Source organism: Cajanus cajan, chromosome 11 (genome assembly GCF_000230855.2).
Source record: "Cajanus cajan strain Asha chromosome 11, NIPB_CcT2T_4, whole genome shotgun sequence".
NCBI lineage: Eukaryota > Viridiplantae > Streptophyta > Magnoliopsida > Fabales > Fabaceae > Cajanus > Cajanus cajan.
The window spans coordinates 45,112,741-45,136,868 of NC_138527.1; the positions used below are offsets into that span (position 1 = coordinate 45,112,741).

A 24,128-nucleotide genomic window follows, 5' to 3' on the forward strand; every position below is an offset into this window, starting at 1 on the left:
TATATTACTTAAAAATTAATAATTTTTATTGTATTAAATAACTAGATAAAAATAACATGACATTGTTATCAGAATATAAAACTTTTTATTTAACTAAAAAATATTGAGTTTTCATCGAAAATAATTTTTTTAGAAATATAAAAAAAAAATATTATAGAAAATAATATTGTGTTTCCTATAAAAGTTTTTAATTAATAAACTAAATATGAGAAGTTTTTTTTTTTACTTTGTTGAAAGTGCAATTACAGTCTCACGTTATTTGGAAAAGAAGAGAATCATGAATTTATAAAACATATATTTTATTGATATAATTTTTTTTGGAAAATTAATAAAACAAAATTATGAGAGGTTATGCCAAAAATGGATAATATTAAACTAATATGGATATGTATGTGTGAAATACCCCTTGTACACACCATGCTTCAAATTTCTATAAAAAAATAAAAATAAAATCTTTATATTAAATGTGTTAGGATTATATTATGATATTTATCTAAACATGTTATATTTATCAAAAGGTTTATTGTTTTCAAATATTTGGAAGTATTTGCACACATAATTTTATAATAGTAATATATTATTCGACTTTAAATTTAATTTTACATAATTTTATTTTTAATAATCACTTAAAAAATCATTAATCAATGAAATATATATGTATTTTATAAATTTTTATTTTTTCTTTTGTTCTATTGAGATTTTGTTTATATCATAATTAAATGTTTAGAAAGAGTAATAAATATTAATCATTAATTTTTTTTATCATGAATGAAGATTAAAATATGTCACTTGAGTTCAAAAAAATAAATAATTTGCATACGTGATCAGAAAATATTGAGTTTTATTATTTAGATTTTGAGAAAGGAAAAAAAGTGTTATTCTTTTTTAAAAAAGAAACCCCTTGATTCCCGGAGATGATGGGCGAGGAACTCGAGCGAGATAAGGAATTGCCAAACAGTCACGGGCACTGTTTCCCTTCACATTTTCAACCATATGATATGATGCATAAATAATGCAATTGCAATGGAAGACCACACAAACATGAAGAATACGACCGTTTTATAATGTTTAGTATCCCAAGTTAATTATGGTGATTAAAACATAATCATGATTTTGGATCCCATTAATGTTTGTTGAAATGGGGGACTCTGCTTGCTATGCATTCGCACGCATCCTTTCCTTAGAGGATACTGTAACCTTAATTATTATAATAATCTCTCCAAACACAAGATGATTATCTAAACCACAACACTCTTTACTTTTCCGTGTTCTGTCCTTTTTACAGTTGACGAGTCATATATACATACAGTGTCAGAGCCGACACGACACAACACAACACAACACAATTCTATATTGCCAATACCCCACTTCAAAGATTGCACCTTCGTGTCTTGCAGATTGAGAAAAATGAGGTAGAATGCAAGTTTTGCAGCTGCTGGGGGTTCTCTTATCACCATCACAGCTGCTCATAGATTTCATCCTTCTGGGGTGTGCTCGATCCCAACTGGTCCCAAGCTTGACACTTTTTATGGTTTTCTGGACACCCATTTACTTGGTTTGATTGAATTTTGCTCCTTTAGGTGGTAGTTGATCAAGTTCATTGACTTGGTAAGCACTTGATCTCACATGGGCTTTTGCTGAACTCATAAATTGTTTTACTCGTGATCCCTGCCTTTTGAATTACCCTTTCTTTTCCCTGCCTATATAACCTTTTTGTCTAATTTTTCTTTTTTCCTTTAACTCTTCATGATCATTGATCAATTTGTGCCTAGGATCCTGCTACCAAATATTCTTTGCTGGTCTTTTGTGAATGCATTTGTTGATCATAGAAATTGCTCTTGCTTGAGGTCAAATTTTTCAGCCAATTCTATCCATACAAAATATAGAAAATGTATCTTATGTCTGCGCTTGGATTTTGGAGCCTGTTTTGCATTTAGAAGTATTTTATCTAATACAATTCATCATGATGAAGGATTGATGCTTCTACTGTTTTTAACTATATTGTTCCTTTCTTTGTGGCAGTCGCCCCCAATATAAATTTTCTGAACTGCTGAAATAAGAAGTTCCCTTCAGTGATCAGGTGGAACTGTGTACAATTTGGCAGGTAATTCAACATCATTCCATGGGAGCTAATTTTGACTTCTCATGAATCTGTAGTAAGTCTCATCAAATGTACTATGTTAACATTTGTTTGGTTATAGGTACAAGAAATGGTGAAACAGTCCTGAAGAGTCTCAAATTACAAAGACACTGCTCGTGGAAATCAACGATCTTATAGTCTTGCCTAGATCCAATATCAGGCTTTTGCCAAATTGAAACTAGCAGTGTTGTTCTTTGCTGGAGTCATGGCGACCTTGTCTCATTCCGAGTCCCGGCGCTCCTATTCTTGGTGGTGGGATAGCCACATTAGCCCAAAAAACTCAAAATGGCTTCAGGAAAACCTCACAGGTGTGTCTTTTTCCTCTCCCTCTCTATGTCTACTACTGTGCTAAAGGAATCCGAATATATTGTTTGAACTTGTTATGTTATCTGGTTTGCAAATTTATGTTTAATGTGTTGCCATGACAAAAAGACTAAACTAACAGAACTGGGGCTAAATATCTGTTGAAGTTGAAACTAACTTTGCCGATTAAGATCTACCAAAAGAATAACTTATTATCTCATTCTGCAACAAGAGACTACCTATAGAAAGCTCTAGAAAATATCATTCAGGTAGCTTTCACAGGAATGAAGAATTTGAGACCACAGTAGAGGCCATTAAATTTTCTATACTACGCATTTTAATTTGTTAGTTATTCATTTTTAATCGAAACTGCATCAGAATACATTCATACAATAGTTCACTATAACAAAATTCACAAAGATTATTACCGCGGGAGTAATAAGAGAATAGCTTGTAGCTTTTCTAAATCAGAATGTGATGTTCAATGTGTACTTTGTTGTCTGGGAGACGGAGACTGGTTGGAATATGCTTGAGCTGCTCAAATGTTATAACAGATTTTACGGTAAATCAATATCATATAAATGTGTGCAGCCATGCAGTTTGACAAATGCATCCCTATTTAGCCTACTGAAATAATTTTGTAGGGAGTTATGATAAAAGTTCACCCTATTTTGGGTGGGTGGACCGGAGTGGAAAGGAGAGAGAGATAGGAAGGGGGGGAAGGTAGAAAGAAAAAGTGATAAATTTGATAAGTGAAAGTGATGTAATGGAAAAGGAAGAGAGAAATATAGGGAAAAAAACGGAATGGAAATGAGACTAAAAATGAGTGTATGGTTATAATTTTTCTTTTGTAAAGATGCCCAATAGCTGTTCTCTCACAAGCTTAGGATTAGCATGACACAAATTCATTACCGCATCCTTTGGCCTATCTATCCTTGGTTGTTAATATCTTTTTTGGTGACAAAATCAAATTTCCTCTTCCGTTTTGTCATAAAATCATTATGTATATTTATCATGAGTCTTCTATAAGACAAAAGTGTGAGCTATCAACTACCCGGCAGTTATAATAAATACACTTTGCATTTTGTTGGTTGGAGGCTAACATTATCATGGAATTGGATTTTATTATATTTAAATTAGATATTAAGACTCAAACTTATAATTGATGGGTACCTATATATGAATATGGTTCTTCTTATTATTATTTTGAGAAATTGCAGTTAAATTTTAACAGTGAAAAGGAAATGGAACTCCAACTCAGCAGATCGGATCTGATATTTTTGCTTCTAATTCTCCCTTTTGTAAAATAGAAAAAATACTACATAGTGAATCTAAGAATATACATGCTTATTACGGAAGACTAATTAAAACTATCTGCAATTTCGGTGTTTTGAGTGTATACATGTTCACCATCCGAAAAGACAGAATGAAAATGACATTTGAAGCCTTTATACATAATTTCCTTCTGACGGGGTCCCTATTCTAAACACAAGCATCTCAGAAAATGTTGAACCACTTTCACATTTTATTTTTTCACACTCACTGTTAGACTGTGTGGCATTAAAAGTTGAGTTCATTGATTATACGCTTAAGCAAAAGCAGTTGCATACATTTTTTAAATAATAAACCCAGTTGTTATAACTTGTGAAAGATGCTATCTTTTATAAGTGAGTAAATAAGGATATGATGGTTGATTTTAGTCCATGCTTCTGTTTATTAATCCAATAACAAGTGATTTTATGTTTATGCAGACATAGATGCCAAAGTCAAATCAATGATCAAGCTCATTGACGAGGAAGCAGATTCATTTGCAAGAAGAGCAGAAATGTACTACAAGAAGCGCCCAGAGCTCATGAAGTTAGTGGAGGAGTTTTACCGAGCATACCGTGCTTTAGCAGAGAGATACGATCATGCAATGGGGGAGCTACGCCATGCGCATAAAACCATGGCAGAAGCATTTCCCAACCAAGAACATTACATGATGACTGATGATTCACTCTGTGTTGAATCACACACACCAGGAGTGCCTTATTCCGAGTCTGAGCTTTCAGGGAAAGCAGATAGCGAAGTTCTAACCTTAAGAATAGCCCTGGCCAAAATACAGTCTGACAAGGATGCTATCTTTCTTCAGTATCAGAAGAGTTTGGAGAAGTTATCTGAAATGGAAAGTGATCTTAACAAGGTACAAAAAGATGCTGGAGGCCTTGATGAAAGAGCAAGTAAAGCTGAAATTGAGACTAAAGTATTGAAGGAAGCACTGGCACAGCTAAAAGCTGAGAAGGATGCTGGTCAAATTCAGTACAACCAGTGTTTAGAAAGTATAGCTAAACTGGAGAATATGTTATCTCTGGCACAGCTTGATTCCAAGGCACTTGATGAGAGAGCTTCTAAGGCTGAAATTGAAGCTCAAAATCTACAGCAAGAACTTGGCCAGTTGGAAGCACAGAAGGATGCTGGTCTTCTTAGATATAAGCAGTGTCTTGAAAAGATTTCGGTTTTGGAGGCCAAGATAACCCTTTCAGAGGAGAATTCCAGGATGTTAAATGAGCAACTTGAAGGAGCAGAACTGGAAGTTAAAGCACTGAGAAAAAATCTTGCTGATCTGAATGAAGAGAAGGAATCTTTAGCTGTCCTTTACCATCAATGCTTGGAGAAAATATCTAAAATGGAGAATGAAATCCTGCGTGCCCAAGAAAATTCTGAGAAGTTAAATAGAGAGATTGAGAAAGGGGCTGAAAAACTCGAGACTGCTGAAAAACATTGTGATAGGTTGGAGAAATCAAATCAATCTCTTCAGCTAGAGGCTGAAAATCTGGCACAGAAGATAGCTATGAAGGATCAAGCCCTTTTAGAGAAGCATTCTGAGATAGAGAGGCTTCAGACTCTAATGCATGAAGAGCACTCTCACTTTCTTGAAATTGAGTCCACTCTACAGACTCTGCAGAAGTTGTACTCTAAGTCACAACAGGAGCAAGGAACTCTTGTTATGGAGCTTAAATATGGGCTTCAGTTGTTGAAGAACTTGGACCTTTCCAAACAAGGTTTTAAGGAAGAAATGCAAGAGAATGAGGAAGAAAACAGGATTCTGAATGATCTTACTTTCTCTTCCACTAGGTCATTATTAAGAAGACAGCAAATGGAAATCTCTAAACTAAAGGAGATCAAAGAGAAGCTCGAACGAGAGTTTGCTGTAAACGCTGAAGAAAACAATGCCCTCCAGCAGGAAGCTCATCAAATAAAGAATGATATCCAGCACTTGAATAACAGATATCACACTATGCTGGAAGAGATACAGACTCTAGGTTTGGAACCTAAATGTTTTGCAGCATCTGTGAAAGATTTACAACATGAGAACTCTAAGCTAAAGGAGGTTTGCAAAATGGAACACAATGAGAAAGAAGCTCTTCGTGAAAAGTCAAAGGGTATGGATGAACTTTTGATAGAAAATGCCTTTATGGAATTTTCCCTATCAAGATTAAATGATGAGATAGATGAATTAAATGCAACAGTGAGGAAATTTCAGGAGTCCTGTCAAGTTCTCCAGGAAGAAAAATCTACTCTAGTTGATGAGAAATCAGCTCTACTTTCTCAGTTACAAATTGTCACTGAAAGTATGCAGAAGCTATTGGAGAAGAATGCCTTGCTGGAGAAGTCCCTCTCTGATGCGAAGATTGAACTTGAAGATTTGAAGGCTAAATCAACAGACATAGAAGAATTCTGCAAGTTGCTAAATGATGAAAAGTACAATCTTCTAAATGAAAGAAGCATCCTGGTATCTCAGTTGGAAAGCGTCGAGGCTAAACTAAGTAACCTGGAAAAGATGTTCACAAAATTAGAAGAAAAACATGCTGACACAGAGAAGGAGAAAGAAAACACAGACAATCAAGTAGAAGAACTCCGTGCTTCAATTTTGGTGCAAAAGGAAAAACATGCTAATCATAAACACTTGAGTGAAGTCCGACTGACAAATTTGGAGAATCTGTTTCATGTGCTACAGGAAGAACTGCGGTTGGGAAGGATAGAATTTGAAAAAGAAGTTGACAAAGCTGTAAATGCTCAAATCGAGATGTTCATTTTGCAAAGTTGTATAGAAGATCTGGAGCAGAAGAACTTGGCCCTGTTAGCTGAATGTGAAAAGCATGTTGAGGCATCAAAATTTTCTCACAAAGTTATCTCTGAATTGGAGACTGAAAATTTTATGCAACTGATGGAAGAAGAGTTTCTGTTACATGAAATTAGAAAGTTTAAAATGGCTATTCATCAAGTGTGTGGGGCTCTTCATATTGATCCATATGGTGGGCATGACAAAGGAATCAAGCAACAGGAAATACCAATATCACATGTTTTGGACAACATTGAGGGCTTGAAAAGTTCTTATGTGAAAAGCCAAGAGGAGAAGCAGCAGTTGCTTCTAGAGAATTCTGTCATCCTAACTTCACTTCAGCTACATCGATCTGAGAGGGAAAAACTGGAGTCAGAGAAAAAGGTCATGGAGCAAGACTTTGAGAACATGAGAGAGAAGAATGTAATGTTGGAGAGAGAGAAGGTTGAACTTCTAAAGAAGAATAGGCAACTGAGGACTAAAGTGGCCAATGGAGAAGAAAAAGATAATGTATCAATGTCCAAATTGGCGGCTATGCATGCAGAGTTAATAGACTTGCAGAGAACAAATCACGTGTTTCAGGAAGAAAATAGTAAGATGCTGGAGGAGAAAAATTCACTGCTTAGGAGTGTTTCGAACCTCAAAGATGCAATGTCTGCTGCTGAAGATGAAAACAGTGTAATCCTCCATGAGTTACTAGCTCTAAGCAACCTCAACTTGGTTTATGAGAGTTTTCTCACCCAAAAAGTCATTGAACAAAAAGCACTTTCTGAACATCTCAGCAGCAATCTTAGCCGTTTAAATGGTGACCTCAATCAGGAACTTGGTGTGTTAAGGAAGAATTTTGAGGTGAAAGAAGCTGAGAATGTTTATCTGAATGAGTCTACTAAGAGGATGGATAAAGAGCTGCGGGAAATCAAAAATGCAAATTGCCGTTTAAGTCATCAAGTTGAAAATTCAGAGAATCTTCTCAAGAAGAAAGATGTAGAGCTTCTAGAAATCGTGAAAAGGCTAAAAGCTGCAGAGACATTGAATGAGGAGTTTTGCAGATCTATTGAGGAGATGAAGATGAGTCAAGAAAAATCAAGATTGATCAGAGAAAACCAAGACAGGCAGATTCTTGAACTATCAGAAAATTATATGAATCAGAAAGAAGAAATTGAGCACCTTAATGAAGAAAATAGAAGTTTTCAGTCTCTGATGAGGTCATTACGTCATGAAGTTGAACAACACAAGGTTAGGGAGCAAACACTGAATTCAGAGTTGCTGTACAAAATAAATGAATTCCAACTTTGTGAGGCTGAGGCAGCAGCATTCTATTTGGAGCTTCAGATTTCATCCATTAGTGAAGAACTGTTGAAAAGTAAAGTCACCGAGCTTACTGAAGTTTGCCAGAGAATCGATGATGAGAATGCTGCTAAAAGCTCAGTCATTGAACAGATGATAGAAAGAATCGGTGTACTGGAAAATGAAATTAGAGGACTGAAAGGGCAGTTATCTGCATATACTCCTATGATTACTTCTTTGAAAGAGGATTTTGCATCTCTAGAGCACACTTATTTTCTTTGGACCAGTAAAACTTTTGCTCAAGGCAACAGAGAACCAAAGGTATCATCATGTTTTAACTCGATATTATGTACTTTTGTTTTATTCTTCTTTTTCTCTTATCAAAACAGCTTATGCAGCTCACTTATATTTTCTATATATCCATGTCTATCATGAATGTTTGTCCAGGATGTAGGGACGACTGAGACCTGTCTCCAAGAACATAGCTATCAAAGTTTAAGAGGAAATGAAAGTACCTTAATACCAGATGGGGTTGCTGATTTGCTGAACATGCAGACAAGGATTGCAGCAATTAAGAAGCTAATGATGAGAGAACTTGAAAGAAGCGTGAAGGAGGAAAATCTGATGGCTAATGTTGAAGCAGAAGCTGTAACAGAAATGATTGAGGATTCAAATTTGGAAGTTGCCACATATCCAAAATTGGTGGTGAAAATTAAGAAAGACAACAGCACAAGAGACCGTAATGCATGGAGAACAAAGTCTCAAAAAAGGTTTATAATGAAAGACATTCCTCTTGATGACTACAAGGATGATCCAGACTCCAACAAGTATTACAAGAGAGAGCACAGTAGGAGGAGGGATGATCTGCTTGAGTTATGTGAAATGGATCATCATGATGTCACTGAAGAAAATAAACAGGATTCTGCTTCAATAGAGGATGTAATTACATGCCATCTGTTGGAAAAATATCAAAATTACTCATCAGAATTGGAGACAGAGAAGGAATTGGGTGTTGACAAACAGGAGTTGTGGAAGATTAGAAAACCAACAACAACAAGCGAAGACGGAAAAAGGAAGATCTTGGAGAGGCTTGCCTCCGATTCTCAGAAATTGGCCATTCTTAAAATGACACTGCAAGATTTGAAAAAGAAACCTGAGACAAAGAAGAAAAGCAACATGGTAAATGAGATTGAATATGAAACAGTGAAAAGACACATAGAAGATGTCGAGGAAGCTGTCATGCAACAAATAGGCATATATGATCAACTGGCAAAGGATATTGAAGAGTGCACATCCTCATCTTCGGACACAATGCAGTTGGAAAAACAAGGAAACACACAAAGAAAAAGGGTAACAGAACAGGCTCGAAGAGGTTCTGAACAAATAGGAAGGTTGCAGTTTGAGGTGCAGAACATACAATATATTTTGCTAAAACTGTCTGATGTGAAGAACAACAAAGGCAAAAACAGAATCTCTAGACCAACAGGTGTGTTGCTGAAGGACTTCATTCGCATTGGAAAGAAAAATAGCAGAAGGCGCCGCAAGGGGTGTGCTTGTGGATGTTCAAGGCCTTCAACTAATGAGGACTAAGTCATGTTGTGAGAACTTTTTTCGTTTGGGATGTTTCTACAATAACTAGTGTATCAATTGTTAACTTAGCTAGTAAAATTGAAGGTTTTTCATAAGAAATAAGAGATTATTGAACTTAGGCTTATCTGATCATAGCAACTTCTTTCACATCTGTATGTAATTGTATTGAGTGACTTGTATGAAGAATTGCATTGTAACAGTCAATAAAACTCTACATGCAATAATTAGTTTGCACCGTATGTTTTCCTTCTTTTCTAAACATGTACCGAGAATTTCCTTTCTTATTGTTTTGAGTCTAGTTGACTTATGCTATGTATTATTAAAATTTTAAAGCATCGATCAATACTTAAAATTAGTCCCCCAAATATACACACATTAGTCCTTGCTTTTAAAACTTTTGACCTCAATTTGATTAATTAATCGATTTTCAAATCGAATATATTATCTTACACCGTAAAAAAAGTGCTTTCATGAATAAATTAAAAGTTTATTTTTATGGGCCGATATTATAAAGTGTTTTTATATATATTTATCCGATTAGAACTATGTTATTAATCATGTATTATATTTAAAAATGATAAATGAATCTATTTATCTATCATTCATTTATAAGTAAATTCATCTATTATAATAAAAATAAATAATGAATTAGATCTAATTCATTCATTTAATTTTATAGAAAGTAATTTATCTACTATTTTTTTAAAATTCATTGAATTATAGTATGTCATGTTTATTAGATTGAAAATTTAAAAGATTATATAAGAATATAATAACTTATTAAAAAAGAAAGAGAAACAAATATTTCAAAAATAAAAATTATTTAATTTTTAAAATATTACTTTTATGAATGGATTGTATATCCATCCATTAAAAAAAAACGTTAATGGATAAATTGAATAAATTTTTTTATCTTAAATGGATTGAATTTTATATAAATTATTAATAAAATTAAATAAATTAATAAATTATTCTTATTGGATACATTATGATTTGCCTAAAAAATTATTTGTTTCATTCATTTATCATCTCTTATATTCTAATAAAGTAATGTTAAAAAAAAAACTTGATAATGTGTATTTTTAAAATAACTTTTTAACGAAATCTTTTTATGTATAAATCTATTAAAGAAAATAAATTTGTTACTTTTTCTAAATCATTGAAGTTGCTATTTTATAGGACAATATATTATAATTTCTTCTTTTCTTTAAACTTCTTAAGTGAGTCTTCATATATCAAAAGATTAATGTGAAAAAAGATTAATATATGATTTTCAGCCCGAGGATACTCGGGCAACCAAAAAACATTTTCTTTCTCTTTGGTTTTTTTAAAAAATAAATTCTTGATTCACAAGAAAACATGATTTGCTTTGGGCGGCTTGAAAAGTCAACAATGGCAAACTTGAACCTTCCTTCCTTGGTTGATTCTCACAACTATATTATACAACCCTTCTTCTTTTTCTTCTTCCAATCAAGTTCCTTTGTTTTGTCCATAAATAAGCCAAAACTGAACCTCATTCACATACGAAGCAAATGGAGAAAGAAGAGAGCGTTGATTTGAGTAAAATATCTCTTCGACCCCTTGAGCTCTCTGACCTCGATGATCTCATGGTGTGGACCAGTGACGAAAAAGTTGCCACCTTCTGCACTTGGGATCCTTACACGAGCAAAGACGATGGCATCAACTTCATCCAAAACATAGCAACAAAGTTTGTGTGGTGCAGAGCAATATGCCTCAACGACCGTGCTATTGGCTGTGTTTCTCTGTCCTCCAACTCAGAGTATGACAAAAGTAGAAAAACATCAGCGGAACTAGGCTACGTTTTGGGCTCCAAATACTGGGGCAAAGGGATTGCCACGCTGGTTGTGAAACAAGTGGTGAAGATTGCTTTCACTGAGTTGGAACACTTGGAGAGGGTTGAAGCTCTTGTTGATGTGTTCAATGTTGGCTCTCAAAGGGTGTTGGAGAAGGCTGGTTTCCAAAGAGAGGGGCTTCTTAGGAAGTATGTGTTTCTCAAAGGAAAAGCCAGAGATATAGTCATGTTCAGTGTTCTTTCTACTGATCCTCACCTTTGATTTCAATTGTGTTTTACACTGCTACATGTGACACGTCAATTATCATATGATGTTTCGTTCGGAATGAATAAACCAATTCCATTTCTTTTGTTTTCTACATATTCCCTTTCATTCTCCAAAATGCACTGGCACAACCATAGACGTATGAGACCAATTCACGTCCAATTTAGTGGGCCACTAATTTCCATATTCCTAGAGTTTTTTGCCTAGTGATATTTCCTTTATTACAGAAGGTCCACTAATATTCGTTTTTTTCTAAGTTCAATTTTTTTATTTATATCTATATGAAAAACAATGAAAAGTTAAAAGCAGAAAAATAAATATAAATACTTTTTTAATATATACCCACGAGTCTTTTTCAATGAATGCATTTAGTAATAGAAACAATCATCACAAAACAGTAACCGACTAAAGTCACGTGAAATTATGTTAAAAAAGAATAAGATAATTATCAATCAAATAAAAAAAATGATTAAAAACTATGTAGAAAAGGAGAGTGAATAAGTTTCATGAATAAATTGAACAAAATTATAACAATACAAATTTGATGCCTATAACTGTTCAGGCGACCATTAGGAAAAAAAGGGTAAAATATTTTAACAAGTCATGAAAATGCATCAGAAGTTATAGGTATCACGATTTGAGCCTATCCAACTGTTTTAACCCAATTTCCAACCAATTTGGGTTGGTTACGAAAAAACATAAATATAACACCTTATCATCTACAAATTGTGATTAGTAAAAGTCAGCTAGTAATTCAATTCCTAAAGGCGCCAATGCAACAAACATTATCTTGGGGGCACGTTTGGTAACATCGTACGTTTTTGTGTTCACACTCACCGCCCTATTAATCAAACAAGATAAATAATCTGCAAAGATTGCACGATTTGTCTGAGATGAGAAATTGGGAAAACTAGCAAGAGCCGTCTAGAAAATTAGGCATCTTCAAAAGGTGCTTAGTTATTGGGTTGTACCAATGAACTTTACCAAACCAAAAATCCAGGTTTAGATTGCAAAAACAAATACTTTTAAATGTCACAGCAAAACTGAACAAATAAATATTAGCAAAAAGCAACAGAAATTCTAAACAAACAAAAATGCATTATGAGCCAGATTAAGCTCCAACTACTTCAGTAGCTCCCTCAACCATTGTTTCATCAGCGGGTCTATCCACCTTAGTTCCAACATCTTCTGAGTAATCCCCGTGAACCTACGAGGATCAAAAACAAAAGTATCATATATCATCCTAGTCCCAACCGACCAGGCTTTAAATCACATGCTTATTGCTTGCACCCAAGAAAAATTAGGAAGACATTTCTTGAACTGTTTAATGGTCAACAAATTGACAGAAAATGAAAGTAAAACAAATGGAAGCGAAAAGTGTGAATCCTATGAATTTATTTACAATAAAAAATGTTGCCAAGACCCCAAACCAGATCAGCAGTACAACTCAATAATAATTCAATAATGATTCCTACAATGATTGACTAACAGAAGCTTTCAAGCACAAGAATAAAAAACCATACCTCCATCAGTTTCCCAAGATCAAACTTAGGCGCTTTCAGGATCTTAACTTTGCGAATGAACACGTTCTGCAGAGGATAGATGCTAGAGGTTGCCTTTTCAATCTCTTTTCCAATCATTTCAGGGATGAACTTGCGGACCAATTCTTTCAAATCACATGATGTTGCCTGGTTGACCATTATCTCTCTCATTTTCCTGCGAATCTGAAAACATAGATGTGTGTTTCACACTGTTAGATATACAATATCCACCTCCAAGTACAGAGAAAAAACAAGATAACAAGATAAAATGTCATGATAAGAAAGCAAATCCAGAAAATAACATGTGAAAATATAACTTAGTCCACACCCTTTATATTTTTGTTATTATGTTAGATACATCAATAGAAAGAAATTTGATTAAAAATCATACTCAGGTTACCCTATGGAATGCCAGAACACATCCCATCCCAGCATATATCTCAAAAACAGACAGACTGAGAACAAACCAAATTGTATGTCACAGGACAGCTCATAATGATGCAGAATATACCTGTCGGATTTGGCTTGATTGTGCATAACAGGTCCTCTTGACCTGGTTACTACGCCTCTTAGTAAAGCCAATGCAGAACATCCTCAAAGTATAATTATCAGTAGTCTTAACATCCACATGAGCCTCGATCAATGTTTGCCATTTTCGTACCAATGACCTCAACTTGTCAGTTGTGAAATCCATCCCCTACAGAGGGACAAATATCAGTAACATTAGTGCGAGAAGGTAGCAGTGACCAAAAGAAGCTCAGTCACCATCATACCCAGAAGTTTGTCAGAACATTCTTCCCTTGAACATCCTCAGCTCTCAAACGGATCTTCTTGAAGGCATGGTCCTCATCCCCTTGAAGATCAGCCAATGAGACCTCAAACACCCGATGTTTGAGTCCTTCAGAAGCAATCTGTTATTTAAAATAGCAATCACGTCACAATCTATATAGAGCCGCACAAGTCTCAGCAATTTAAATTGCACCAACACCAAATCACTCATTGCAATAACTATAAATTATAATGTACACATTCCAAACTATACTCCGCACTATGAACAATATCTATAAAATAAATCCAACATGGCATAAAAATTAACCTACAATACTAAAATACAGCGTCCAAATTTTCTTAATTCAAATCCATACAATTTGCGTGAATAAATGCAGATCATCTGCTAATTCATTATATAAAAATGAAATTCAATAGCCAAAGAGAAAAGGCAAACAAAATTACAATGTGTACACAGCTGTGCAATGAGAAAAAAAAATACCTTGGTTCCCTGGGTACGTGAGACAAGGGTTTTGCCAACATTCTTGACCTGGAACACGGAAGGGGCCTTGATATCATACCAATCCTTTTTGGCAAAGGGATCAGCACTGTGGAATAATGTAAGAAGAAAAATTAGTTAAACAGAAAAATGCAACAAAAAAAAAAGAAGAAGAAGAAGATGGGTACTAACGCCTTCTTCTTGCCACCCTTTTTGCCCTTAGAAATCCTCTTGTTCTTCCCGACGGCCATAGTTCTTCTTCTTCTTCTTCTCCTTCAACCTCTTCCCTCAGCAGCCGTAACCAAAACCTGTAACCCTAACTTTTTGTATCAGTACTACTTATTATAAGTGTCTCATCTTGGTTGGGCTTGGGCTTAGCCTTACTTCTTACTTCTTACTTCATGGACCTTTATTTTAAAATACAAAAAAAATAAAAAAAAATAACTGTTAGTCTACTACTTTTGGTCCATATATAATATTTTTTTTTAATCCATGAGAAGGTCCGTAAATTATATGATGCTATTATTTATTTTATTTTTTATATTTTACTGTTATGTGGTGTAAATTTTCATTTGATATATAAAATCATATAATATAAAATAAAATAAATAATTTAATTTAATATGTTTATTTTTTTCATCTAATACATACAAATTCTATCATTTAATATATTTTTATTTAATAAATATAATTTAGTATCCAAAATGTTTTTATCCAATGAATATTTAAATATAATATAATACTAATATATTTATTATTTAATTTTATTTTATATACTAAAATAAAAAATAATATAATATTAGTAATGTATGAAAATAAGATTAGTGCCTCTGTCAAACTTTCTTCAACTTGGACTTAATTAGATCTGTAAAACATTGGTTCAGTTTCAAAAAGATTTGGAGTCCATTACATTGGTCCATAAATATGAAAATCATCATTTTCATTTGTGAGAAGTGAAAGACTTCGTTTGTTTTATACTAAAAAATATTTTGTGTATACCATATATATTTCTAATGTAAAACATGAAAGCGACATTAATTTAAATGCATGTTCTAATTTTATTCTATAGTTTAAAATATTTTTTTACATAATCATTCGTATTTAACTTTAAAGTAAATAAGTTCAAGAACGATGATTGATTTAATCTATTTTATGTATAAAATTAATTGATATTTTATTTTTAAAAGATTAATGTGATTAATCATAAATCTTTTAAGGATAAAAATGATATTTTACTTAAATTTGTATTGTACAATATTTATATAATTATTTATTAATTTATTAAGATTTTAAAATAATAATTTATAAAACATATTCTAAATAGATGAATAGAGACGTGATAACGGTGGTAACAGAGAATGTATCATGAATAATATTTTTATATATATGTTGATTAGTTTCATAATTACAATATTGTGATAATTATTAGAGATGTGAGCAAAAACAAGCCAATTGTATGAATAAGATTTGTTATTATTAGACAATAAAAGATATTTGTAAAGGTTGAAACCATAAATAAAAAAACAAAAAAACATCATAACAGTGTGATCAAAATGCATGTTTTTAATATCTTTTGGGTCCTTGCATCTAATTATATATAAAAATAAAATACATGCATTTTGGATTTGTTATTATTTTACTATGGTTGTTTTTACATGCGCTGTGGAATAATCAGTAATACATTGTCCCCTTCACCTTCTCTTCAATAAGTTGTGATCAAAATAATGTATGTTTCCAGTGTGCCTCTTTAACTTATATTAGCTCCTTATGTGTTATTAAGAGTGAATATTTTAGTCATTGGTATTTTTCTTTTTGTTGAATTTTAAGAAGGGAATTGTTAAGAGCAATTTAATTACAATATTTGTTTACTACAAAATTTTAATTATGAAAATATTGATAATCTATATTGTCAGCATGAAGTGAAAATTTTGATGATGATTTATAAAAAAAAAATGAAATTGTGATGAACTAATTACATCATATCAATCATCTTATTTTAAGGTTTAAATTTAAGTGTTTTATTTTAATTTAAGTTTGTGCAATAATATTTTATATAAATATGTGAATCTTTGTTGATATTTTAACATGTCATTGACATTATGTGATATCTTTCCATTTTATCAATATTTTTGAAAAAAAAAATTATTTCACTAAATTTTTTTTAAACATTTTTACTTATACTTCCAAACCTTGCAACAAAACTTCTATATTACCAAACTTACAAATACCGGACCACAATCATCAATTCATTATTTATGCACTAAATCAAAGCTATAACATCACAAACAGATGATTTTTACTCATCCTCAAATAAAATAAATAAATACTATAAATTGATATAGGTTGATGACCTTAAAGAACCATGCAAGCCTGTCCACATGACCTTTGATACCAAAATATAATACAACACCCGTACCAAGAATGTTAGGATGAACACAGTTGAAAGATTATATTGGATAAGTTTAAAATAATAAAATATTATTGTATTTAACTTTAATATAAATTTATTTTTCTTAAAATAAAGATACAATAACTGTTAGGTTATAACAATGTGTCTCCTTAATCTTTAGATTCATCCATAAAAATTATTAAAGTTTATGTTTATTTTCTTATATAGCTTTCTTTAGGTCTTTAATGGTAAAAAAAATATATGGGAGTAGTCATAAGATAGACATTTTCCCTCCATCAAAAAATACGTAAATTATTAGATACTCTAATCAATAATTACTTTATATGAATATGCTCAAGTTATAATTAAATGATTTGATATACATAGATAAGATGGTATTTTTAATCACCATTTTATGCTGAAATCAACAATGAGAATAGATTAATGCTATACCATTATTTATATTAAGATGCATTTATATTTGAGGTATATACCCAGAACAATCCACAATGGAGTGTATGGATATATGATGTGAGCCTATCCAGAATCCACAATGACATAAGGCCACCTTTTGTGTTCATGGGACATACATTCACATTCAGAGTCACACAAAGCCAAAGATAGTTAATTGCAAAGCGCCAGTGTTGAGAGCAAAGTCAAAATTGAAAAGAAAACCACTGATTCTCATGCACTCACACGCGTCCTCATAATAACCCACCAAACCGCTTTCAGTTTCTCCCCCACTGCACTCCTATCTATGGGCCAATTTTCCAGGTTTCCACCATGCCATTACCACAATAAAGACCAACATAACCCCATTACTCACTAAACCTTTAAACCCTCATTACTGAAGAAGAAAGGAGTACTACCACTTCATTTCGTTCATCATTTATCATTTTTCTTCTTAGTATTATTTGGCCTTTTCCGTTTTGGGCCTGAAATGCGATCTTAGGGACCAGTTTTGGTTTTACTCTGGTGGGTCTCCCAGCATTTGTGAAATTGAAAGGTAGCGAAAAGGAGAAGCAAAAAATACAAATAACCCTCCTTTGTTTCTGATGCACCTCTGGTCCCTTGATCATGACTACTGAGACCCTCTTTGCATGTCGTTTCTCATCACCCTTTTGATTCCATTCTCTAAGACTGAGCAAGAGAGGGCGACAAAGCCGGGGAAAAAGTCACTTTTACATAACAATTTTCTCACTGGTTTAGGCATGGAGATTACAGAAGTATAAACAAGTTAAGAGAGAGGGGTTTTGTTTTATGGAAACTTGTGTTTTCTGACTCTTCACACAAAAGTGAAATTATTTGACTGCAGTTGTTTTGCACATGTATTGTACAAACCTCCACCAATACTGCACAAGAGAAACATAGAATTGATTTTTATGTTGTCCTTGCAGGTGATTCCTATAATCTTTTTAGTACACTCACTCACAGTTGTGTAATCAAGAATGTTCTTTTTTTTTTTGTATGGTATTTTGATATATATATTTTTTTCATGTAGAATAAAAATGAACCGTGGTGATAAAGAGATTCATTTAGAGCATTCCCTATTGATTGATAAGCTCTGATTCTGATGGCATTTTCTAGTTCCTCACCATCTATATCCGAGAAATACAAGAAACTCGTGTCATCTTTCTTCAGTTCTCCAAAGCTATTGGTCAATTTCGCATCCAAAGTGGTGTGTGAAACTGAGGCTATGATGAGTCCAACTTCAATACTTGACACTAACAACAAGCCTTTCTCTGGTTTCAAAAACCCTTTTTGGTCAGAAACTAACAGCCCCAGAACTCCTGTTGGTGAACACAAACGTTGTTGGGACAAATTGGATTCAAAGGGCCTAGTTGATGCTCTTGTTGATGACAACAAGCCTGGTGAAATGACATCAAAATCACAAAGCAGAATGATTTTATTTGGATCCCAGCTTAGGATTCAGAATCCTCCCATGATTCATGCAACACTTTCTCCATCTCAGTCACCTAAATCTGCTTATGAGTCTTCTATTTCAGTCAAATCTCCAAAAATTTTGAAGGGGTGTCTCTCTGCTAGTGAAATGGAGCTCTCAGAGGACTACACTCGCGTCATTTCTCACGGGCCTAACCCTAGAACTACTCACATATTTGATAACTGCATTGTTGAGAGTGGCTGCTTTGATGTTGGATGCTCTTCTTCTCCTATGGAAAATGTTTTTCTTCCTCCTCACATAAGTTACCCCTCTGAGAGCTTCATGAGCTTCTGTTTTTACTGCAAGAAAAATCTTAGCCAGGACATGGACATCTACATGTACAGGTAATTGCTTATTCTGTATCCATCCCATTAAACACCATTGACATATATATTTTAATGTTGTAGACGTGGATGCATATCATGTTCTGCAACTTGATTTGAAAGCACAAATCTAGTTAATTAGCATTTAGACAGACAAGTTATACTTTGAATGTTCTGATCTTAGACTGACAATAGGTCTTCTTCAGCGAGTTTTCCATCCATAAACAAGTTTTTGATGAGAATTAAAAGAAAATTTGACTGTTTGTGAAGTACAGATTTTAATCTTTGTGAAATTTAATGTGATATCATAATTCATAACTGTATTACATTATTGACCACTTTGCCTTGGCTTTGGACCACATGGCAGAGTTGTAATTGATATCATAATCATATGGATGTGTAACCATAGGCCAACATCTTTGGCCTATGTCTCGATGGCATATTAAAGGATATTTTATTTATCCATGGATTATAAACTGATGACAAAATGTTTGAAAAATTTGAATTTAGTATTATCCCTTGGTGATTTTGTTTTTTGATAAAAAGACTGATTATAAATCAAATTATTATAATTCAAACACAAACATCTTATGAGTGTAGTTGTGTGGTTATACTTCAGGGGTGAGAGGGCATTTTGCAGCCGTGAATGCCGTGACCAGGGAATGCTGTTGGAGGAGGGGATGAACAAATTGGAAGGTGGAGACATGTTTATGGGACATAATTGAGTTCCTTTCACGATGGCTATCTTTAGTTTTAGCCCTCCACTGATCTACCTTACTTTGCTTCAAAGAGCTTATGATAACTCTCTTCATTTTTATTAGTTGTCTAGGTTAATTTTTGGGACATAAAGTGGTCCTTGAAGATCCTGGATCACTGTACCTGATTTTGTTCTTTCTGTTTCTTTTTCTGGGTGGTAGTTCTGTAGAAGGTGGAAAAGATTGAAAATGAAAGGCCGAAATACTGTAGAGAAGATTTTTATGAATTAGGAGCATGCTACTCGGTTTTGCATTGCTTTTAATATAGTCCACATACAGTAATAATACAATAATTACCCACTTAGGTCCAATATCCCATCATGTCTATTAGATTTTTTGAGGATATGATCTGCACATATAATGTGTAGGAACAGTTTTGTGACTGAATTTGAGGAATGATTCTGTGTCCATTTCGAAAGGGAGAATTGGAAGAGGCCAATTTGCGGTTTACGATGGCAAAAGAAGAAGAAACCAACGATAAACGTCGTACCTTTATTTGGTTGTTGGTAGTTTTTGTAGGGAAGAACATCTTTGTCCTTATTGCTGCTTACTAATAATAAACTTCACAACCATTTATGCCGCAAATTTGATACTCTTTTTTATTATTTTTTTTTCTCTTTTTCCCCATCAAATTATACTATTATTAATTTCTCCCTCTTTCCTTCCTATCATTCCCATTCACAAAAAAAAAAATGTAGGGATGTAAAATAAATATTGCTTTAAACATTAGAAAAAATTATTAATATAATTAATACCATTAAATTTGTTGAAAATTATATTTTTTTTTAACATTATCCTTAAAATTATTAGGGTTGATTATTTCACTCTTCATTTAAATTAAATGTCTAATTATTTTTCGCTGTTAATCTTTTTTGATTCAGATGATGAATTTATCTTATTAATTAACTGACTTCAATAACTATCTAATAAAATTTCAAAATATTTTGGAGAATTTTATAAAAGAGACGAGAAAAATTCTCAAAAAAATTTTATATATCAAAATGAAGCTAGTAATAGGTAGAGGGTTAAAAAAATTGTATTTGTAGATAAAATTCACAATGGATAGAAAATAGATATTTTAAATGAATATATGTAAGTAATGAATGTAAATATATTTTTTTCTTTACATGTTAATGTGACAGATACAAGTATCATAATATTTATATTCGTAAATATCAATATTCGCTAATATCCAATTTACATAAATAATTTTATATATTGAGAGAATTTATTGATTTTTGTAATTTTATTTGAACTCATAAATTTGATGTTATTTAAACTTTATTTGAACTTACAATAGTTAAGTATTATATTTTGTTATCTTTTATTTTGATTAATTTGTAATCAAAATATTTTACTTTAACAATTATTGTTTTAACTTTAAACTTACGTGATTGAATATTTAAAATTCAATTTCTAAATCTATTTATTATGATTAGTATAATTATGAATAATATTTAAATTTAAATTTTATAATTTTTAAATTTTTTATGCATATTTTATTTGAATTTTGGTTATAGGCTTCGAACCTTTTTTTATGCAGATTTTATTTTGTAATTTTTTATAACTTTTAAAAGAAAAAAATTGTTATATATAACTAAAATGTATGAGTAAAATATTTTGTTAAATATTTTAAAGATATATCTTTTTAATAAATATCTATAGATATTCATAAATATTTTAAAAAATTATAGATGAAGTTATAGGAGTTAAAAAAATCGAGAAAAAATAGTTTTAAACTATAAATACTAAAAGATAAATTTGGAAAAAAAAATATTTTAATTTTTTGTTAACCATCAATTTACGATTTTTTATTGACTATATTGACCTGCCAACAACCATTTTTTTGCTTCTTCTGCCCTGGCCTGGCTTATCAAACCACTATTCAGATTCACTATTATTGGGTTAAAGTCTTCTTACTGAATATGTTTTGTCTGTTTCTTAATAAGGGAAGGGTCATTACATTTTAAGCTTTTAACATCTGGAAGCTAAGGCTACTAACCTTCTATTATCTCAGTTATTATGCATTTATGCTATTGCTATGCAGTGGTAGTTCTATCCCACCCACTTTTTGCGTATCAAAGAAGTTCGTGCCTAGTTCTATCTATGATTTTTTTGTGCACTCTAATGCAGTTTGGTGACAACCTTTATTGACAACATACATGGTGTTACTTTAAACACTCCTTGTTAAGGTTTTTATGCATAAATTAAGAATAATAAAAAATACATTATTTTTATTTGTTGTAATTTTTTCTTTTAGATAAATTTAATTTAAATTTATTAAAATTGATTTAGTTTATGAGATGATAAATTAAGATTGAAATTCTTTTCGAATGCTTAAATCAGAACTATTTTAAGACGCAGGGAGTATTTTTTTTCTTGCCTTCTCAGATGTTGTGGGTCTCTCTTTCTTAGTTTATTCCAATTAACTTTTTCTATAATCATTTCATTGTGTAATAGATGGTTTCTTCATTGCTTTAGAAGCATGTACAAACTCACTATTGGGTATTGAGCTTCCTTCCTAGACCCAAAATTGAGAAGCCTACTTGATGTCTCACTTAATTAAGTGGAGAGAGAGTCCGAAGCATAAGAGTGAGAAAAAGGGAAAGTCAGAAGTCACTTAGAGCACCAACACTTTGAGAGAGAGAAAGAGAGAAAGTCATTTTCATTTTTACACAGGGCTGCGACAGTAAAATCGGTACTGCATATTCGTTCACCGTTGGATCGGACTAAAAATTGGATAGCAGGTTCGTGATATCCGGTTCTTCATTCTGACCGGTTGGATCGTTGAAACGAGATTTGAGTAGGGAGATATTTAGTTCGCACTGTAGCTGTGTATTTGGAGTTTTTTCATCTTCTTTGTTCTCTATTTGTAAGCTTTATTGCTTTATTGTTTGGCTGGGTGTTCACACTATTTTGTGCAGTTGATTGAGACTTTTTTGTACTCTTTGTTGATCTTAGTGGAACTATTTCTTTGATTTGGACGACTCGTGGTTTTTTACCCTTACTTTTGGGAGTTTTGCATGTTAAAAATCTTGGTGTCTCTCTTTGTGATTTTTGGTGATTTATTATTGTTGTTCATTGGTTGTTGCTCTTCACAGATTCTTGCAAGTTTGGGAAATTTATTTCTGCTGCGATAACTGTTTGAGCTTGCTCTGTATTGTTATTGTGTTGTTGTTTCCCCATCAGAGTGGTATCAGAGCTCTTGTTGGCTTTGGTTTGGGGCTATTTGACTTGCTTGAATGATGGACGCAAATACTAAAATGATTGCTTTGAATGACACTAATTATCACTTTTGGAAGGGAAAGATGAAAGACTTGCTATTTGTGAAGAAAATGCATCTTCCTATCTTTACTACTCAAAAGCCAGATTTTATGTCTGATGAAGATTGGGACTTTGAACACCAACAGGTGTGTGGTTTTATTCGCAATTTGTAGAAGAAAATGTTTATAATCACATTGCAAATGAGATACATGCTAGAACTTTATGGGAGAAGATTGAGTCCTTGTATGTTTCTAAATCAGGAATAATAAATTGTATTTGTTGAATTGTCTAATGAATTTGAGGTACAAGGAAAGTTCTTCCATTTCAGATCACTTGAATGAATTTCAAGGGCTCCTAGATCAGTTATCCGAAATGGGTATCAAATTTGATGATGAAGTTTTGGGACTATGGCTACTGAATACTTTACCTGAGTCTTGGGAGACATTTCGAGTTTCTATTACCAACTCGATCCCTACTGGTGTTGTTTCTTTGCAAGCGGCAAAGAGCAGTGCTCTTAATGAAGAGATGAGAAGGAAGGCACAAGGTTCTTCATCTCAGTCTGAGGTGCTTGTCACTGAAAATAGGGGAAGAAGTCAGAAGAACGAACCGAAGGGTGGTAGAGAAAAGAGCAAGAGTAAGTCCAAGTCCAGATACAAGAATGTGGAGTGTCATTATTGTCACAAAACAGAGCATATACAGAGGAATTTTTTTCTGTGGAATGTTGGTTTTGTGAGCAAGCGCACCCAAGTCTTTGTAGTATAGTTAAAAGGTTGTCGATCCTCAGGAACTTGTGAAGTAAGCTTTGATTTCTATTATACTAATTGATACTTGTAAATTTAAAACTTGAGTAATTACACATGGTCAAATTTGATGTGAATGATAATGCAAACTTAAGTAATCAAAAGATTAGATTTAATAAAATAGATATGAGAAACAGTTTGGGATTAAATTCATCAATCTCCCTCCTATGTATTCCTAATGATTCTATCAAATGATTCCATTACTCATTGCCATTGAGTTCTCTATTTTCATTCAAACTCAATCCCTTGGCATAAGAAATCCTAAGAGATTTAACTCAATGAATGATTCCTCACTTCAGTTAAATATCCCATATTAAGAATCAGAACTTGTTGCAACTATTAATTTC

The 24,128-nt window shown here is 32.7% G+C and overlaps 4 protein-coding genes across 4 annotated transcripts; 3 read left to right on the forward strand and 1 right to left on the reverse strand.

Moving 5' to 3' along the window:
• Window positions 1-1,258: 1,258 nt before the first annotated feature.
• Window positions 1,259-9,681, forward strand: LOC109810874 (protein NETWORKED 1A). The gene is made up of 5 exons (XM_020374462.3): window positions 1,259-1,608; window positions 2,023-2,104; window positions 2,202-2,448; window positions 4,195-8,153; window positions 8,280-9,681. Exons 3-5 carry the CDS (start codon window positions 2,346-2,348, stop codon window positions 9,420-9,422), a joined length of 5,205 nt encoding a protein of 1,734 aa, XP_020230051.1. The 5' UTR covers window positions 1,259-1,608; window positions 2,023-2,104; window positions 2,202-2,345; the 3' UTR covers window positions 9,423-9,681.
• Window positions 9,682-10,829: 1,148 nt separating this feature from the next.
• LOC109810875 (uncharacterized) lies at window positions 10,830-11,594 on the forward strand. The gene has a single exon (XM_020374463.3). The coding sequence runs from the start codon at window positions 10,955-10,957 to the stop codon at window positions 11,495-11,497; it is 543 nt and encodes a 180-aa protein (XP_020230052.1). The 5' UTR covers window positions 10,830-10,954; the 3' UTR covers window positions 11,498-11,594.
• Window positions 11,595-12,479: 885 nt separating this feature from the next.
• Window positions 12,480-14,661, reverse strand: LOC109810908 (small ribosomal subunit protein eS1). Its single transcript, XM_020374512.3, has 6 exons — window positions 14,501-14,661; window positions 14,312-14,417; window positions 13,815-13,952; window positions 13,553-13,738; window positions 13,024-13,224; window positions 12,480-12,707 (listed from the first exon to the last, which is right to left on the reverse strand). Exons 1-6 carry the CDS (start codon window positions 14,557-14,559, stop codon window positions 12,612-12,614), a joined length of 786 nt encoding a protein of 261 aa, XP_020230101.1. The 5' UTR covers window positions 14,560-14,661; the 3' UTR covers window positions 12,480-12,611.
• A 2,658-nt stretch (window positions 14,662-17,319) lies between these two features.
• LOC109810925 (FCS-Like Zinc finger 8) lies at window positions 17,320-20,302 on the forward strand. The gene is made up of 3 exons (XM_020374534.3): window positions 17,320-18,094; window positions 18,199-18,983; window positions 19,582-20,302. Exons 2-3 carry the CDS (start codon window positions 18,271-18,273, stop codon window positions 19,685-19,687), a joined length of 819 nt encoding a protein of 272 aa, XP_020230123.1. The 5' UTR covers window positions 17,320-18,094; window positions 18,199-18,270; the 3' UTR covers window positions 19,688-20,302.
• The last annotated feature ends 3,826 nt before the right edge of the window (window positions 20,303-24,128 follow it).

Bases quoted from the DNA above. Each gene is read 5' to 3' on its own strand.
- LOC109810874 (XM_020374462.3), top strand. From the start codon at position 2,346: ATGGCGACCTTGTCTCATTCCGAGTCCCGGCGCTCCTATTCTTGGTGG. The intron at 2,449-4,194 runs GTGTGTCTTTTT...ATGTTTATGCAG, and splicing joins GCTTCAGGAAAACCTCACAG to ACATAGATGCCAAAGTCAAA. The intron at 8,154-8,279 runs GTATCATCATGT...ATGTTTGTCCAG, and splicing joins AAGGCAACAGAGAACCAAAG to GATGTAGGGACGACTGAGAC.
- LOC109810875 (XM_020374463.3), top strand. From the start codon at position 10,955: ATGGAGAAAGAAGAGAGCGTTGATTTGAGTAAAATATCTCTTCGACCC.
- LOC109810908 (XM_020374512.3), bottom strand. From the start codon at position 14,559: ATGGCCGTCGGGAAGAACAAGAGGATTTCTAAGGGCAAAAAGGGTGGC. The intron at 14,418-14,500 runs GTTAGTACCCAT...ATTATTCCACAG, and splicing joins AAGGGTGGCAAGAAGAAGGC to TGCTGATCCCTTTGCCAAAA. The intron at 12,708-13,023 runs GTATGGTTTTTT...TGATCCTCGTAG, and splicing joins ATCTTGGGAAACTGATGGAG to GTTCACGGGGATTACTCAGA.
- LOC109810925 (XM_020374534.3), top strand. From the start codon at position 18,271: ATGGCATTTTCTAGTTCCTCACCATCTATATCCGAGAAATACAAGAAA. The intron at 18,984-19,581 runs GTAATTGCTTAT...GTTATACTTCAG, and splicing joins ATGGACATCTACATGTACAG to GGGTGAGAGGGCATTTTGCA.